Here is a 17,558-nt window from a genome sequence, read left to right on the forward strand (position 1 = left end):
ACATTATTTTATAAAATATTCTAGGGGCACCTGGGTGGCTCAGTTGGTTAAGCATCCAACTTCAGCTCAGGTCATGATCTCATGGTTCATGGGTTCAAGCCCCACGTTGGGCTCTGTGCTGACAGTTCAGAGCCTGGAGCCTGCTTGGGATTCTGTGTCTCCCTCTCTCTCTCCCCCTACTCACTCTCTCTCTCTCTCTCTCAAAAATAAATAAATATTAAAAACATGTTTATGAAGCCTCCAAAATATTCTAACTTTATTAAGTGCATTTGAGAGGTATGGTGCTTGTTTAAATACAATGAAGATAAATTCGTTCAGATCTGAGGTTATGTTAACTATAATTAATGTTGGATAAATGAAGGCACATGTATATTTCCTATTCATTCTGGGCTTTTTTTTTTCATCCAATCTAATCCAATTTCCATCCAAGTTTTGTAAATTCTAGAATTTGCAGAGATACGATCTTTCAGATCATGACTAATGCTTGGATTATTTTAGAACTACATTTGGAGGGGAATTATGTCTTTTAAGTCAACTATACATGACATATTAAACCATGTAGAAGAATATGGTTAAGTACCGTGAGCAGAAATGAAGGGCATAACTGATAAGTTTTAGCCTTCTTGGAGCTTAAAAGTTTCCAGAGAGAAAGGACAGGAACACATAAAATGCACACAATCGCAAAATACAGAGACTTTTGAGAAACAAAACAAAACATAGCTTGCTACATTTTTATAGTGCTGGAAATTAAAGTGCCAGATATACCTCATATTACTTAGATCAATGAACTAATTTCATTTTAGAATCATAAAAGAAACCATAATAAGACATTGTCTAAACAGTACAGTTCAAGAGAATTCTAGTTTTGTTGTTTCAAGTCATACACTTTATGATTATCTGAGTTATTACTTGAGAGGCTCAGTATTTTTAATTAAATATATTGTTTTATAAAACAGGAAAATTTTTTTTAATGGCTAACTTGCATACCTCTGAAACAAGTATCTAAAAAGTGCTCTCCCACCTTTTTACCTTCCCTCCAGTTGGAAGGAAAAACATTTTTTTCAGTGATTTTTTTTTTTATTGAAGTATAGTTGACACACAATGTTATGTTAGTTTCAGGTGTACAACATAGTGATTCATCCAATGTATACATTATGTTAATGCTCACCACAAGTATGGCTACCATCTGTCACCATACAGTGCTCTTCTATGTAGTATCGACTGTATTCCCTATGCTATACCTTTCATCCTTGTGACTAATTCATTTCATAAGTGGAAGCCTGTACCTTCCACTCCTCTTCATACCTTTTGCCCATCCCCCCACTCCCTGCCCCTGGAAACCATCAATTTGTTCTCTATTTATGGGTGTGTTTCTGCTATGTATGTTTGTTTATTCATTTGTTTTTTAGATTCTATATGTAAATGAAATCATATGGTATTTGTTTTTCTCTATTTCACTTAGCAGAATACTCTCTAGATCTATCCATATTGTCCTAAATGGCAAGATCTCATTCTTTTTTTATGGTTGGGTAATAACCCATGATATGTATATATACCATATCTTCTTTATCCATTTATCTGTCAACGGACGTGGCTATTTTAAATAATGCTGCAATAAACATAGGGGTGCATGTATCTTTTCAAATTTGTGTTTTTGTTTTCTTCGGGTAAGTACCCAATAGTGAAATTATTGGATCATATAGTGTTTCTGTTTCTAACTTTTTGAAGAACTTCCATACTGTTTTCCGCAGTGGCTACACTAATTTACATTCCCACCAGCAGGGCATGACGGTTGTAAAAGGAAAATTTTTAAGAGAGAAATGAATTGTAGTTCCTCTTTTTTCAGTTCTTCCTCTTTTTCAAAGTAATTGTGGGTTTTTTTTTAAATCAACTTCAATTTTTTATATTTAATTTTTAAAATTTCAGTCATTATCTTTCTGGGTCTCTCTTGGTCATGGTTCTGTTCAGAACCTTATTACTCCCTGACTTATTTACTGCCTTACTTATTTACTTATTTACTTATACATCTCTCCCACTTCCACTCTGTCTCCTTCTCCTTCAAGGTTTTCTCTTATTCCACCTATCCTAGTGGGGTACAGGTAAATGTTTCACCACTGTTCTCCAAGAAAAATAAAGTATGAATATGTACCTCAGTTTACTATGAATTTTATAGATATAAAGGATGTGTGGCACATGATTTACAAGTAATAATATAAATAATATTCCTATTGTACATTCCATATAGCTCATTGATTCTCACAGAATGCCTTTGTTAGATTTTAGTAAAATTTGGTATTTATAGATAATCAATGATTGCAATTGATGAACAAGTATAGTTTTAACCCGAAGGTTGGTTGGTATTTTCATTTATGTTAATCAGTAAGGTGAAAGTGAGACAAAGAAACTATATGCCAGAACTTCACTCATTCATCAATGATGTTTGCAAATCTCAGATAATAGAATTTGAATAACGAAAGAATATTTCCTCAATTTTTTGTGCTGTTCATAGTGTCATGGCTATGAATATGATACTCATTGTTTTATATATTTTACTAACATTCTTCCATTACTTTATTAAGTTTACTCTAGAAAACCAACAAGCCCTGGTTTATAGCATTTGATGACTTTTGTAGTGTAAAGATCCCCACCATGGCTTATTTCAAACTACTGATGTGACTTCACCAAATGTGGAGTTGGGAAGAGACGACAGTAGTCCAAATTTTCCATAATCCAGATAGAATATACACATATACTCAAGAGCACAGATAAACTGAAATGATTAGAAAGTGATATGTTTTAAGTGTTTCTTATCCTTTCAAAAGTAAGTTATAATTTCGGGGTGCTTGGGTGGCTCAGTTGGTTAAGTGTCTGATATGGGCTCAGGTCATGATCTCGCAGTTTGTGGGTTTGAGCCCCATGTCAGGCTCTGTGTTAACAGCTCAGAGCCTCGAGCCTGCTTTGGATTCTGTGTCTCCCCCTCTTCCCTGCCCTCCCCCACTCACACTGTGTGTGTCTCTCTCTCAAAAATAAACATTAAAAACAAACAAATAAAAAAGGTAAGCTGTAGTTTTAAGTTCACATAATTTAATGCTTGAGGATTGCTGCATTTAACAACAGGCTCACAAAAATTCCTGACAATTGAACAATGAGTTATCAACAGCCTGGGTGAACTGGCTCCAGCATTCATTCAGCAATGGGTGAATGGGTGAATGGCTGGCTCCAGCATTCATCCAGCAATGGGTGAACACCATTGCATTCTGTTCCTTAATATTAACTGTTTTAAGATGTTCCAGACTTGGCCCTTTTTTCTCTACTTATCCTAAAATATATTTTTTGTGTGACCTCAAAACTGTTCTTTCCTAGCCCAGACTTACCCCCTGAGCTACAGATTCAGACCTCCAGATATCTGCAGGATATTGGTATTTGGAAGTCCCACCAGCATCTCAAACTCAAACTCTGCCAAGTAGCTCCCACACTTTTGTTTTTCATTTCATTGCTGACCTTCACCCAGTTGTTCTGGGAGTCCTCCCTTTCTCTAACATCACATATCCAGTAAGTCTGTAAATCCATCTGACTTTACCTGCCAAACATGTCTTCAATCCGTTATTGCTCTAGAAACTAGAAGTTGCCATAACCTGCTCCTCTTGGTAAGGCTACTATGCCAGAATCCTAAATGGTTTTCTGGCTCTGAGTCCCTCTACACCTTCACTCTCCTTTTTCTTCTCTTCCAGATTATCCTCCATTCAACTGTTGATATCTATTTAAATTGCATCTGCCTATATCATTTTCTGCTTGCAACCTTCCACATACTCCTCATAGTCTCTAGGATATACACCAAACTCCTTCATGTGATAGAAAATGTTTTCCATAATCTGACCAATTTCTCTAACCTCATTTCTCATCCATGCCTCTTGTATACACTGTGCTTTCATCACCACTCTGAACTGCTTATATTCCTATGCATAACACATTTTGCTTCCTTGGCAGGGCATTCCACCCATACTCTTTTTGGCTAATACTTTGACTCAATTCAGGCTCCAGCTCTTCCTTCCACAAAGTTCCAACCACTCCTGAGCAAACAAGCCAGGTTAGGTAGACTTCTTCCATGCTACCAAATAACCCCTTTACATCTGTGGTTTCAGTTGCTTTATCCAGTTACAGTCATTTATTTCTATATTTATCTGCCTAATCAAAACCAAAAATAAATTCCCTGAGGAGAAGAAATTATATACACAGCTAAGTATACAAAAGATAATAAATGGTAAAAAAATTTTAAATTAAATGTTCCTCAACATACCAAAGCAGCATGTTTTATATCTATGATTACAAAGACAGAGTTGTTTTTATTTTTTTAACATTTTTTAATGTTATTTTTTTGAAAGTGAGAGAGAATGCAAGTGGGGGAGGGGCAGACAGAGAGGGAGACACAGAATTCAAAGCAGGCCCCAGGCTCTGAGCTGTCAGCACAGAGCCTGACACGGGGCTCGAACCCACCAACCGTGAGATCATGACCTGAGCCAAAGTCAGACATTTAACTGCTGAGCCACCCACATGTCCCAAGTTACTTTTAACATAGAGTACTTGAAACAGTTTTACCTGAATATTCTAATGAAGATCTATTTCTTTTGAACATAATTTTAGAAACTTATACCAATTCTCTTAATATTATCTAGAATGGTGCTTGGCACAGTTTTTTTTTTTTTTTAATAGAGTGGAAGTAGCAGAAATTGTAGATGAGATCCACATCAAGGAAAATTAGTTTGTCAGCAAAGAAGGTCCTGAAAAGCATTTTGTCCTCAGATTTAGTTTAATATTCATTCATTCAGAGTTCACCATGTATCAGCACAGTATGAGGACTGCAATAATGGAAGAAAAAAAAAAGTGGCCTAAACATCATGGAAGAGATTGACAAGAAATCAAGGAAGTACAGAAGACAAGAATACATTTTAAGTTAGAATCATTGACAAGTTATTTTTAATTGAATCTATTCAAGTTGAATCTATTTAAAGCTGCATTGTAAATGTTAGCAATTATTCTGTTGAGGGACATCACAGGGAAAGCTTCACATTAAATAGGGTATTTTAAGCATTTTATTTATTCTGAGTATCAAGATTTTACATGAATGTCTCTCTTGCCAGGTTGTGTGCAGAGATTCCCATGCTGCCAAGTTGACGTAGAGTCAGGGAAAGGAAAAATCTGGTGGAACATCAGGAAAACCTGCTACAGAATAGTTGAACACAGTTGGTTTGAAAGCTTTATTGTTCTCATGATCCTGCTCAGCAGTGGCGCTCTGGTAAGTGATATGACACCTAAAGCAATCTCTTGAGTAAGTCAGTATTTTTAATAAATGAGTTGGAGGATAAAAATAACATGGAAAGTTGTTTTGCCTAAAAATGAAGCCCTATAATTAGTGCTAGGACAAAATTTAGCTTAGTTCAGTAAATATTTGCTGAGCACTACTACATGGCCGGCATTATTCTTGCTGTCTTGAATGCGAAGGTGGCTAAGATCCAGGTACTTTTCTCAAGAGAGCACTGGGGAGAGAGGCACAAGTGATTACAGCACTGGGATGTGTTTGTAAGTGAGGAATATACTTGATAAAGCTCTGTAGCAAGAGACGAACTATTGTCTGGTTGGAATTTAAGAAAGATAGTTGATGTTGTGCGAGATCTAGGAAGATTAACAGGGATCCTCCAGAGAGACAGGGTGGGCTGAGGGGAACAAGTGTACAGGGATAAGGAAGCATAAAAAATCAGGAGGTATTCAGCACATTAAAAGTTGCCAACCTGTAGAAAGTGATGTTGGAGGAAGAACAAACACAGGAAAGAGAGTGGTAACCACAGGTACTGTGACAAAGACAGTCAGTGTCAGCTTATGAAGATCTTGAAACACAAGCTGTAATATTAGGGTGAGAAAGACCACATTCTCATTCTTGCACATATACCAAGCACTTTCTATGAGAGTTGAAAGTACTTTCTAGGAGAGTTTCGCACTCCCTGAGCCTTTTCTTACTTATTTGGCTTTCCTGCTGACACGACCAGAGATGAACCATTAGAAATCCAGTTCCAGCTAGAGATACCACTGGAAATTCCACTATACTGAAGACACAATACTCAAGAAAGTTGTAAATTGCCTCATAGATAGTCTTCATGAATTTTGGATTTTACTCTACTTATAAGAAGTTAACCTGTTGCTGTTTCATGGATGCTGGTAGAAGATAGGAGACTTCCAAGTCAGAGACAAAGAATTTTATTACTCATGATTTTGGAAGCAACATGAACTTCAACATGTTTATGTTGGTTCCACTAATCCCCAAGTCTCATGAGGGCATGGCAGGGGGGTAAATGACTGGTGCACACACAGTGGTTTAGCATCACAGCTGAAGAGCCCTAAATTTAGGGAACCCTGTCCTTTTATAGCAAGCAGTATGCAACCTTGCTTTTCGTCCCAGACAGGGACACTGTCTCTATTCCTCAAGGTTGCTTGTTGCAAAAACAACCCTGAGAAATAGCCAGAGTGAAGCCAGTCAGGGCCTTGCATTCTTGGCCTATCCAACAAGGACATGCAGGGATGCACGGGCCCACAGTGGATGACTTCTCCTGAAACAGAAAATGAATGTTAAAAAATGCCTCTCTTCTTATCTGGTGGAATGCAAGTAGGAATCTAATTCCTAATACCTAATGAAGTTTATTCCGTGCTGAGTCACACATGAGACTGAGACTGTTAGAAAGGAGAGAAAAAAAAAAATTAAAGAAAAGTTTAGAGTAATCCTTGATTCAAAATGTCCAAAGGAAGATGACATTTTTGGCAAGAGGCTCTTTCAAAACTGAAATTCAAGTGAATTATATGAAGAAGAAAAGAGAAAGGTAGTTTAAGAAACTGCTGTTTTTACTCAGGGAGTTTGCCAGTTGAGCTAGATTTTTAAAATACATGTCTGTAAAATAAATGAAAGGTAACAATTCAAATTCAGTACATATTTATTATGCTTCAAGATATTTATATAGGTTTTTTCACTTAATATTTAAACAATCCTGTGAGATTATGATTATTTTGCTTATTTTACCAATGAGGAAGCAGGGAAGAGAGTTTAAAAAGTTAGTTAATGTCCTAAAGCTAGTAAACAACAGACTCATACCTGAGGTCTAAAATCAAAGCTACTATATCTTTTCACTGATTTGTGGTCCCTCAAAAGGGAGAGTACACACCACATAAAAACAAATGAATAGTAACTGAAATGAGTAACAGTAAAACCTACACCCCACATTGGTGGAGCTCATATAATGATGTCCTTGCCTCCTTGCTCCCGCAGTCACATAACTAGTCCTGGAAGCTAGCTAGGAACCCTGCAGACTGAATCCAGTTTCCAGCTCTGGGACTAGTCAGAGCAAGGTGTATTCAGGCACAGTGTTTGGCTCTCAGCATTAAGACTTGCTACTGGTCCTGCTTTCCACCTCAGTTCCAGGAATATCACTCTCGTTCTTTCCTTAAAGCCCCTTCCTTAAACTTTGCATTTCAAGGGGCACCTGAGTGGCTCAGTAGATTGAGTGTCCAACTCTTGATCTTGGTTCAGGTCATGATCTCATGGTTCGTGGGTTCAAGCCCCACATTGGGCTCCATGCACTGACAATACAGAGACTGTGTGGGGTTCTCTCTCTCTCCCTCTCTCTGCTCCTCCCCATGCTCTCTCTCAAAATAAATAAACTTAAAAAAAAATAACTTTGCATCTCAAGTACTGAAGCATTGCCATAGTTTATCTCAGTAGCTTGCCTGATTCCTCTACAACCTGGAGAAGGGAGGCCCCAAAACCCTGAAGGCTGGAAGTTTCTTCTTGTACTTCAGTGCCACTGACTTTCAGAACTTCTGCTAGGTGCTAGAATCTCTTTTATCATCTTGGTAGGTCTGCCCATTGTCTGTGTCCCAACTTCTCTGCCTTCTTCAATACTGATACCAACAGTTTGCAATAAGTGCCAAGGATCATTTTGAAAGTATTGATAGAAGGACTTATAATAATAAGAAGAAACTGGACAAGCCCATGGCTATGGGTGGGTAGTATAATGTCAACCACTATAAGGGTACGGGTCCTTTGACTTTCATGTTCTTCCACAAAGTGAATATTGCTTAAACAAGAAAGAGAATACTGGGGTGCCCAGGTGGCTCACTTAGTTGAGCATCCAACTCTTGATTTTAGCTCAAGTCATGATTCCAGGGTCATGGGATTGAGCCCTGTGTCGAGCTCCACACTGAGTGTGGAGCCTGTTCAAGATTCTCTGTCTCTCCTCACCTCTGCCTCTCTTCCCAGTTCATGAGAGAGAGAGAGAGAGAGAAGGAAAATCCTAATGCTCTATACCTGTTTAGGTCAGCAGTCATTTTCAGTGTCCTCACTGAGCTGAATTTGTTAAGTGTATTCAAATTATTTCCCAAGGGACTTGTGACTATGGCCATAGAATCATCATCTGTCACTTACTAAAAGTTCTAGAAGAGTGTTAAAAGGTGCTGCATTCATGGAATGAGTGTACATAGTGATTTGTAGAGCTTAAGCTTTAAATGAATGATAAAATATTGTGCAAGATTCAAAGAAAAATCCTCTGTGTTCTACAGCCCTGTTAAGATACTGCATTCATTCATTCATTGAGCAAACTTTTCCTTGTCTCCTACTGTGTTCTTGACACAGTGCTAGGCACTGGGAGTGAACACACATATAAGAACTGGAGGAGAGTCTCCAAATCCTACTACTGGTGGTGTGAAAGAGAGTGCAGGGTGAGAAAAATATATATGACAAGCTGATCTGGGAATCATGTCTTAAGTTATTAGGATTTATCCCATTTGGAGAGAGATAAAGGGGAGTCAGATAAAGTGGAAATTGCTGCAAGTATGAGAGATCATGGTTCTTTTTAGAGGATTATAAAAGTTATTCTTTGCATCCTTTCCCTTAATGTCTGGTGCCCAGCAGTGCATACTGGTAAGTAGTCTAAAACTAAGTGTTATATAGTCGCTGTAAACCAGAAGAAAGTCAGCTAGCCCATAACAGTATTATCTTTCAGTGGTTTCTTCACCAGAACTTTATTTCCTGTGTTTGTTATGAATCATAAGCTTTAAGTTGGATATGAATTGAAATTTGACTATTATTTTCACAGGCTTTTGAAGATATATATATTGAAAAGAAAAAGACCATTAAGATTATCCTCGAGTATGCTGACAAGATATTCACTTACATCTTCATTCTGGAAATGCTTCTAAAATGGGTAGCATATGGTTATAAAACGTATTTCACCAATGCCTGGTGTTGGCTGGATTTCTTAATTGTTGATGTAGGTACTTTGACTAAATTTCAAAAGAGGCTGTATTCTTATAAATAAGTGTTCTGAAGAACCTTCATTAATGTTGTTTGTTATCATATTTTAATTTTGGTTAGCTTCTTGTACTTTCAGACTATACATTTATGGGCTTTTTTGAAATACTAATATAGCCAGTAGAAATATCTCTGTAAGGAGTATTAAAAGAGAAGTTCTTCAACGAATGCAAATTATTTTCTGTGCCATTCTAACATTTATAATTTACTTTGCATGTGTTTTCTGCAGTAAGAGAAAATGTGATTTTATATACACGTATGTATACATAATTCAAATATCATTCCTGTTGGGAATGAGAACAAAATGAAACACTAGGAGGTGGGTGTGGGAATGGAAGAGGGTAGAGGCATAGATTAAAAAGATAAAATATTGATTTTTTTTTTTACAATATAAAATTAGAAAATAAAAGACAATAAGGGATGTATCAAGCTGATGTGTTAGCTGAAAGTTATGTAAAAGTGGTGACACAAAAGCTGTATAACTCTGTGTTAGGGAAATGGAGAGGCATGCATTTCAAAATATTTATCTCTTCCACAATGAAAGGGAAAACCAAAATGAGTCACACTCTTGTCCCCACCTGAAACATCCAACCTACCCTTAATCTCTGGAGTGGCAATGGAACAGAAAAATAGGCATTGACAATGTCAAGTAATAAATTCAGAGAACCGTTCAACACTTGAATGATGGAAAATATATAAACAAGGTTAAATTTACAAATTATTTTTAACAAAGCAAAAATATTTTTTTGGGAATCTTGTTGAAATAAGAAAGAGATCCTAAAATAGCTGTGAGATTAAGGCATCTCAAATAGAAATGGTGCAACATCCAATTTATTCTTGTTTAGTGTTCTCTATTTTATTTTATATTTTAATAATATAATTTAATAATATATCACATATAATAATTATGTTATTATATTTTATATTATTTTAAAAGGCTTTTTTAAGTTTTGACCTCAATATCCAAATCTAATTTTTCTCAGAATGATTTATGTTCTTCCATCTATTACTAATTTCCCTAGATTTTCCAAAATCTAGTCTTTGTGGCTAGGGAAAGGACACCTTATAATAAGTTATAATTTTTAGGGAGTTGTTTTCCATCTGATGTCTGGAATTAGAGGGCAACATGCAAATATTTATAATGTTAACAAGTGCTCTAACATTTAACCACCAGTTTGCATCATTAAACTTTTCAGCAAAGAAAAATATAGCATCATTCATAGATATCAAAATTACAAGTAAGAATGACTATAAATAGCAAAATCTGACTACAAAATTAAAACAAAACTCATCATTTCTACTCAAAAGTTTAATTTCTCAATTGTTATCCAAAGCTTAGTAAGTTCTTTTTAACAGGTCAAAATATAAAATATTAAAAACAATAATTAACATTTGCTTTCTATATAGGTGATATGCAAAAACAATTTTTTTATTGAGATATAGCTATACATTACACCTCTTATGTTATCTTAGGCTTTCTCTGTGAGATCTGATCTCTAATTTTTGATACTTTATGTTAGTGATTTCATATTGTTTGATTTTTTTTAATTTACCTTTATATATATGTTACCTAGTTACTAGATAGAAAAATAAATGGTAAGAAAAATGCTTTTGTAACATAATAGATTTAAAGAAAGGCTAAACAAAATAAGAAGAAATGATAGAAAGAATGTAGGCTTTTTCTTTTCTTTTCTCTTAACCATTAAATATGATTGGGTCTTTTATGGGTTATTATAAAATATTTAAGGTATTTAAAAACCTTTAAAAACATTATCACAAACATAGTTACTTTCATCACTCAGCCTGTGAAATAGAAGTTTACAAGTATGTATTTTAAGTTTACAAGAATGTATTTTAAGAAAGAGAGGGGCACCTGGGTGACTCAGTCTGTTAAGCATCCAGCTTCAGCTCAGGTCATGATCTCAAGACCTGTGAGTTCGAACCCCACATCGTGCTCTGTGCTGACAGCTCAGAGCCTGGAGCCTGCTTTGGATGCTGTGTCTGCCTCTCTCTCTGCCCCTCCTCTGCTCATGCTCTGTCTCTCAAAAATCAATAGACATTAAAAAAATTGTAATAAACATTTGAAAATTTTTTTCCTGATTAAAAGGGAATACTTGTTGTCCTGATTAAAAAGTACATTTTCTTAAGTGTATTTAAGTGGGAAATAATAGACCTGAATGACTTGGGTGAATTTCAAATGATATGAGGGACAGACAATTAGTTCTGCTGGATATATAATATAAAGGACTTAAAAATAAACAATGTTACACTGAGACATTTGGAAGGCAGCTATGCTCACTACTGTACCACCAAACCTGCACAACATTGAGGCTTTTGGAAGTAACCGTATGAGAAAGAACAAAAGTCTTCAACGCATTTTGATTCAGAAATCAGTTTACTTGTTTCTGATAGCAGGAGCAGTGAACTTGTAAGCGCTGAATTTTTCTACTCTGTCGATAGTTAAATATAAGAACAATGACTCTCAGGTGTTCCTAGTCTTCCCTGGAAAACTTGAATCTTTTAGTCATTACTTCATTCATAATGAAAAGCTACATTCTGGACATTGTTCTTAGACATTACTTCCTGCTACACGCAGTGTAACAACAAATGAATATTTTAAATGGAAGGCACTCAGAGACTTCATGCATTTACAGATCCAGATGTAAGGTCATTGAGGAGCTCATTGCTCTATTACCAAAATGTGTATTGATTTTATTTCTGTCCATGTTCTTTCTTCTAAAATAGTTTATTGTAAGAACACTAATTTCTGTTGCATACTGATTATGGTAATTGTGGCAGGTCTCACATGATGAAGGTCCGTATGTCTGTGTTGATTGCAAAGCCAGTGAGATCATCTATTTTTTGCTCTCTTCAATACAATTGAGATTTTTCTCCCAGTGTCTATTACTAGGTAAATCTTTTTGGTGCCAGTTCTGATAAATCACAAGGCAGAACAGCCTTGTGGGGAATTAACTCCGTCTCAAAATCATGAGTCTTCAAAACGCTTTTGAATAATGTTTACACTGAAACATAGGTTTGCCTGAATTAATGCCACACTCTTATGACTCAGCTTCAAAATCACACACTTTCTTATGCCCTGGGTTTTATTATAATTGAAATTTTGATAGTTGCTCTAATTAAATGCATAGCATAAATGTATAACATAAGTTGCTCTAATTAAATATATAGCATATCTAATTAAATATATCAAGCATAAACATATTAATAAGCAATTATATAATCATTGACTACAAATGTGTAAAAAGAATGTGTGATTTTTATTCAGGGTAAGAAACTACTTTCCTTCTATTATTTCTTTTATTTTCATTAACCTTTCTTTAAATATATTTCCTTAACAAAAGCACATCTTACCTATTTTTAGCCAATGACAAGACAATTTGATATTTAAAATCATATTATTCTTATTGGTCTGCTGTTAGTGATCTTTGAATTTGACTTTTCCTCTTTATGCTTTATTATTTCATTGAAATGATTAATGAAAATTTTATTTTTTGTAGGTTTCTTTGGTTACTTTAGTCGCAAACACTCTCGGCTACTCAGACCTTGGCCCCATTAAATCCCTTCGGACACTTAGAGCTTTAAGACCTCTAAGAGCTTTATCTAGATTTGAAGGAATGAGGGTAAGAAAATGCTAAACGTTCTAGTATAATATTCTATTTTCTAAATGGAGTATAAAATATGAAAAATAAGTATGTAGAAAGTATGGACTGTTTATATACACATATATGTATGTATATATATAGATGTAATGTTTATATATGTGTATAGATATTCATATACACAGTATTCAGTGCATATTGTTTAACAAAGAGTAAATCAAATACAATAATGCCTCCTTCACGTAATACTGTTAGGCAGTAATCCAAATAAGTGACTTCTCCCTTTTTAAATGAAAATCTTCCCTATGCTAGGAAATTTAGGTGAAGGGGACACTATTAGTTCTGATAACATCTCCCAAATACCAGTCATCAAGGACTTGCCTGTATCAGGTGTTGAAAAAATATTTTTTTTTAAAGAGCTACCCTGGTAGGAGTCATAAGAAAAATCAGGGAAGTCAAGGGGCATCAGCCACCACCTTAAATTTCATCCTTAAAATAAATGTTTCAATAATAGTCGAATGATATCCAAATTGCATTTGAGAAAACTAAAGCTCTGAAAATTTACTGAATTTGCACAAGGCTGCATGGTGCCCGAAACGAGACCATTTTGCAGAGACAAACAAGGTGAGAAAAATAATTACTAGCAACCTAGCTTTCAGAGCTGTATTAAACCAGCAACTTCATAAAATACATGCGGGACAATGACCTTATTTTCTCTAAATAGTCCATATCCTCACTTATTTCTGCTCTCCTCAAATTTATTTTTTTACCAGGTTTATACCTGCTTTCTCATGCTTCTGTCGTTCTCTTGGCTGAGAGTGCTTCTCCCTGCCCTGTCTCAACCCTAGCTCCCCAATATAGCAGACACCTACCCAGCCATTAAGCCCCAATTTATATTTGCTTTGTCTCTTCACCACCGGGCATAAGTGATCATCCTCCCTTTATGTTCAGAGACACAAAATCCTTATTATATTATTTTGTACTTGTTTATCTGACTGCCTCTCTACCTGTAGTCTCTGAACAACTTAACACGCAGATTAGTCTATCTTACTGAAGTGTGATCTACAGACCAGCCATCAGCATCATCTAAGAATTTATTAGAAATGCAGATGCCCAGGCCCTCCTCCCGACCTACTGAATCATGAACTCTGGGGTGGGGCTCAGAAATCTGAAGCCTAAGGTGAATATCAGAGATCTTTTAGTCCAGCAGATCTTCAGGGTTATCCCTGCTAAACTATGACTGTCATGTCTAGTGTTGAATGCATCCAATGTATAATGGCTCCAGTGTATGTGAGAGATCATAATTATACACAAATATTCATAAGTGTAATTCAATACTTTTATCATATAAGAATTGAAAAATTACAAGTTGTGTTATCACACAGAAAGATAGTATTGGAATCCATTGACATTAACTTCATTTTTTGAGCATTGGTAGAATGTTACAGTTGATCTGGAACTTATGACTCCTATCTGGACTCACACAGACCATCTACTGCATTTTCTTGAACAAAGAATGTATTTTACCCTACAAGCTACTTCCCTCAGCAATTAAGCTAGCCCATTATTCTACCCTCTTTGCTGTTTGTTTTTTATCAATAATTGGAGAATGTTTTAATAGATTTGGAGGAGCAGATATATCTCTGTAGCATTTATTAACCACATAAAAGGATATGTTCCTTCCCACTGCAGGATCATTCTGAAGAGTAAATGAAATGATGATTTGAGGCATTATGTAGTTAGCTTCCTTTGAGTCTTGAGGATCTCAAGCTTATTGACTTTCCCAAATGGCTGCTCATCAGACCAATATGTACCTATCTCCCTCAGAGACCACCATTACTCACATTCTTTCAGCAAACATTTTAAACACCAACTATGTGTCAGCTATTAGGCTATAAAAAGAGTACAATGGTGAAGAGACCCCAGTCCCCCAAGACTGAGTGGGGACAAAAGTCATGGAGAGACAGACAGGGAAACAGTGGTTACTCTATGACATCTGCTATGAAATGGTAAGCACACAGTACTACAGGACCATGGAGGCTAGAGTAGCTACCTTGGGAAGTCTAGGAAGGCCTCACAAGGAGGTGACTTTGGAGCCATGACTGAAATAGTGGGCCTCAACCCCCAGGCACCTAGACATTCCAGGCAGAGATGCTAGCTGGTAGAGAAACATAGGGTTGAGTGTGCAAGGCATGTTTGAGCAAGGACTAGAAGGAAAAATGTGCCTCAGTGATAAGCACAGTGTGGAGGTTAGCAGGAAGTGAGGATGAAAGCATAGGCTTGAACAAGAGTTGACCACTTTGAACTTTATTCTCTACTCCTGTGTTTCCTAACCCTTTTAGTGTCACGTACACTATAAGGATCTCATAACACTATGAATCATCTCTTTGTTAAAAAAAAAAAAAAATACAACCATAATGTTTTTCATAGAATTTTATGCTGGCATGGAAGCTCAGTGGCCCACAGACCCTAGGTACTATTGCTCTAGGTCAGAGGTCAACAAACTAAAGCCCACAGGCTGATTGCCTGTTTTGTAAAGGAAGTTTTATTGCCTCTCAGCCATGCCCATTTGTTTATAATCTATTGCTACGGGAGCAGAATTGAATACTTGCAACAGAGAACATATAACCCTCAAAGCCTAAAAATACTTAAGAAAATGCTCACCAACCCCTGCTCTAGAAAATCTCAAAGATGGTCAAAGATTCTTAATGTTTCACTGCTTGGAAAAAGGAGGGAGCACAGTGCTCTCACTTAACAAATTAGTCTTTAACACATTTGGACTCAAATACAGACTAGAGCTGAAATATAAAAAGACAGGTAGGTTTCGAAAGATGGGGTAATTAAGAAAATCTGGAGAGTGATAAATGCTACAATAGTGTCCATGCAGGAAAATTGGAGTGGCAAGAGGCACCAGTGATTAATAGCAGTGGAAATGCTGAAAAGCTGAAATAAAGGAAGTATTAACTAATGATAAACTATTTCATTTTTATTTTAACCAAGGCAAGCATTATCTATATTTAGCCCAGGACTTATATATAAAGTATATTTAGAGCTAGAATAATAAATTTGAACAGATGGCTCTCCTTTTGTAGATGAAGAAACTGAGGTCCCAAGGTCTTAATTGAATTCAGTACCATACAACTAGCAGAACCAATTAAATATAAGGGGTTCATACGCTGAAAGACTCCCAACCTTAACTCCAGCTTATATACACCAGTGGTTTCTCTATATAGGAGAATTTTAGCACTGACAAATCTAGGACTAGCACTGACCTTTAAGTGTACATTTTATTTATTTTTTGTCATTTATACTTAGAAATTTCTTTTTTTTCCCTAGATTATGCAGATTTACGACTTCACCTTACATATATCAGGTTTTTGGTTTATTATTTTTATTTTTTCATTTATTTAAGCTATGGTATCATTTTTAGCTACTTTGTTTTGCACTGTTGCTAATACTTTCAATGTGTTTATCAAATATTTTAAGTAAGCTTATCGATCACAGGGCTCCTGTCTCGTTTGTCTTGGTTGGCATACTACTAAGCATAGATAGTTAATACATGTTGCTTGGTGATTTGAGGTCTTAAACATGTAAGGGTGGCTTTTCTAATTTCCTTAATTCTGCATTGTGTTTCATTAATGTGGACCATGTAACATTTTTACTAATCCTAATCATCCTTTTCTTTCCTTTGAATACTAGGTGGTCGTGAATGCACTCATAGGTGCAATTCCTTCCATCATGAATGTGCTACTTGTGTGTCTTATATTCTGGCTAATATTTAGCATCATGGGCGTAAATTTGTTTGCTGGGAAGTTCTATGAGTGTGTTAATACCACAGATGGGTCACGTTTTCCAACAAGTCTAGTTAAAAATCGATCCGACTGTTCTGCACTGATGAACATTAGTCAAAATGTGCGGTGGAAAAACCTGAAGGTGAACTTTGATAATGTTGGACTTGGTTACCTGTCTCTGCTTCAAGTTGTAAGTGAGCCCTGTCATGAATGCTTGATATTGTAGTGGACTCTGGATGAAGGATATAATTCATTGTTTAATCTATTAACTAGAAGTTAAAGATAATGTACTTTGTGACTTTAAAGAGAGACTTGGTCTTTCATAGAACATGTGCCTATAAGACATGTTCTGGAAAACTCTACCTCTGGAAAAATTAAAGTTCATGTGCAAAATTTTCAGGAATTGTAACAACCTGGAAATAATTAACTAGGGCTAAGATTTACAATGTGACTTGGCACTATGTCCTTTTGGTGCTCGACATAGCATCTTTATATTAAATTGATATTTTGAAATAGAGTAAAATTCAGTGATTTGATACCACTTAATAAATGTAACAATAAATGGACTGAATTCGTGTATGGCTATTTTAGAGTGTGAGCTTCACATTCAGATTCTATTGTTATATTTACAGGCAACATTTAAGGGATGGATGGATATTATGTATGCAGCTGTTGATTCTGTTAATGTAAGTATTGGTCAATATAACACAAACTCTACAGTTTTTAAAGCTCCTGAGTTTAGGTCAGCCATTTTCAAATAGTAGCTCCAAGGAGCCCTTGGTACGTACACACAAAATG

At 35.9% G+C, this 17,558-nt stretch overlaps 1 protein-coding gene and 1 long non-coding RNA gene across 6 annotated transcripts in view; one reads left to right on the forward strand and one right to left on the reverse strand.

Annotated features, from left to right (window-relative positions):
- SCN9A (sodium voltage-gated channel alpha subunit 9) overlaps positions 1-17,558 on the forward strand; it is a 166,139-nt gene that overhangs the window by 132,025 nt on the left and 16,556 nt on the right. Inside the window, exons 19-23 of the mRNA XM_060621369.3 lie at positions 5,139-5,293; positions 9,135-9,308; positions 12,868-12,990; positions 16,669-16,950; positions 17,393-17,446. Of these exons, the coding sequence (XP_060477352.1) occupies positions 5,139-5,293; positions 9,135-9,308; positions 12,868-12,990; positions 16,669-16,950; positions 17,393-17,446 (788 nt within the window). The remainder of the gene's footprint in view (positions 1-5,138; positions 5,294-9,134; positions 9,309-12,867; positions 12,991-16,668; positions 16,951-17,392; positions 17,447-17,558) is intronic.
- Positions 1-17,558, reverse strand: part of LOC132670957 (uncharacterized) — a 117,922-nt gene that overhangs the window by 38,538 nt on the left and 61,826 nt on the right. The gene's annotated exons all lie outside the window — the stretch shown is intronic.

The sequence above is a fragment of the Panthera onca genome, chromosome C1 (genome assembly GCF_046562875.1).
Source record: "Panthera onca isolate mPanOnc1 chromosome C1, mPanOnc1 haplotype 2, whole genome shotgun sequence".
NCBI classification, from domain to species: Eukaryota; Metazoa; Chordata; class Mammalia; order Carnivora; family Felidae; genus Panthera; species Panthera onca.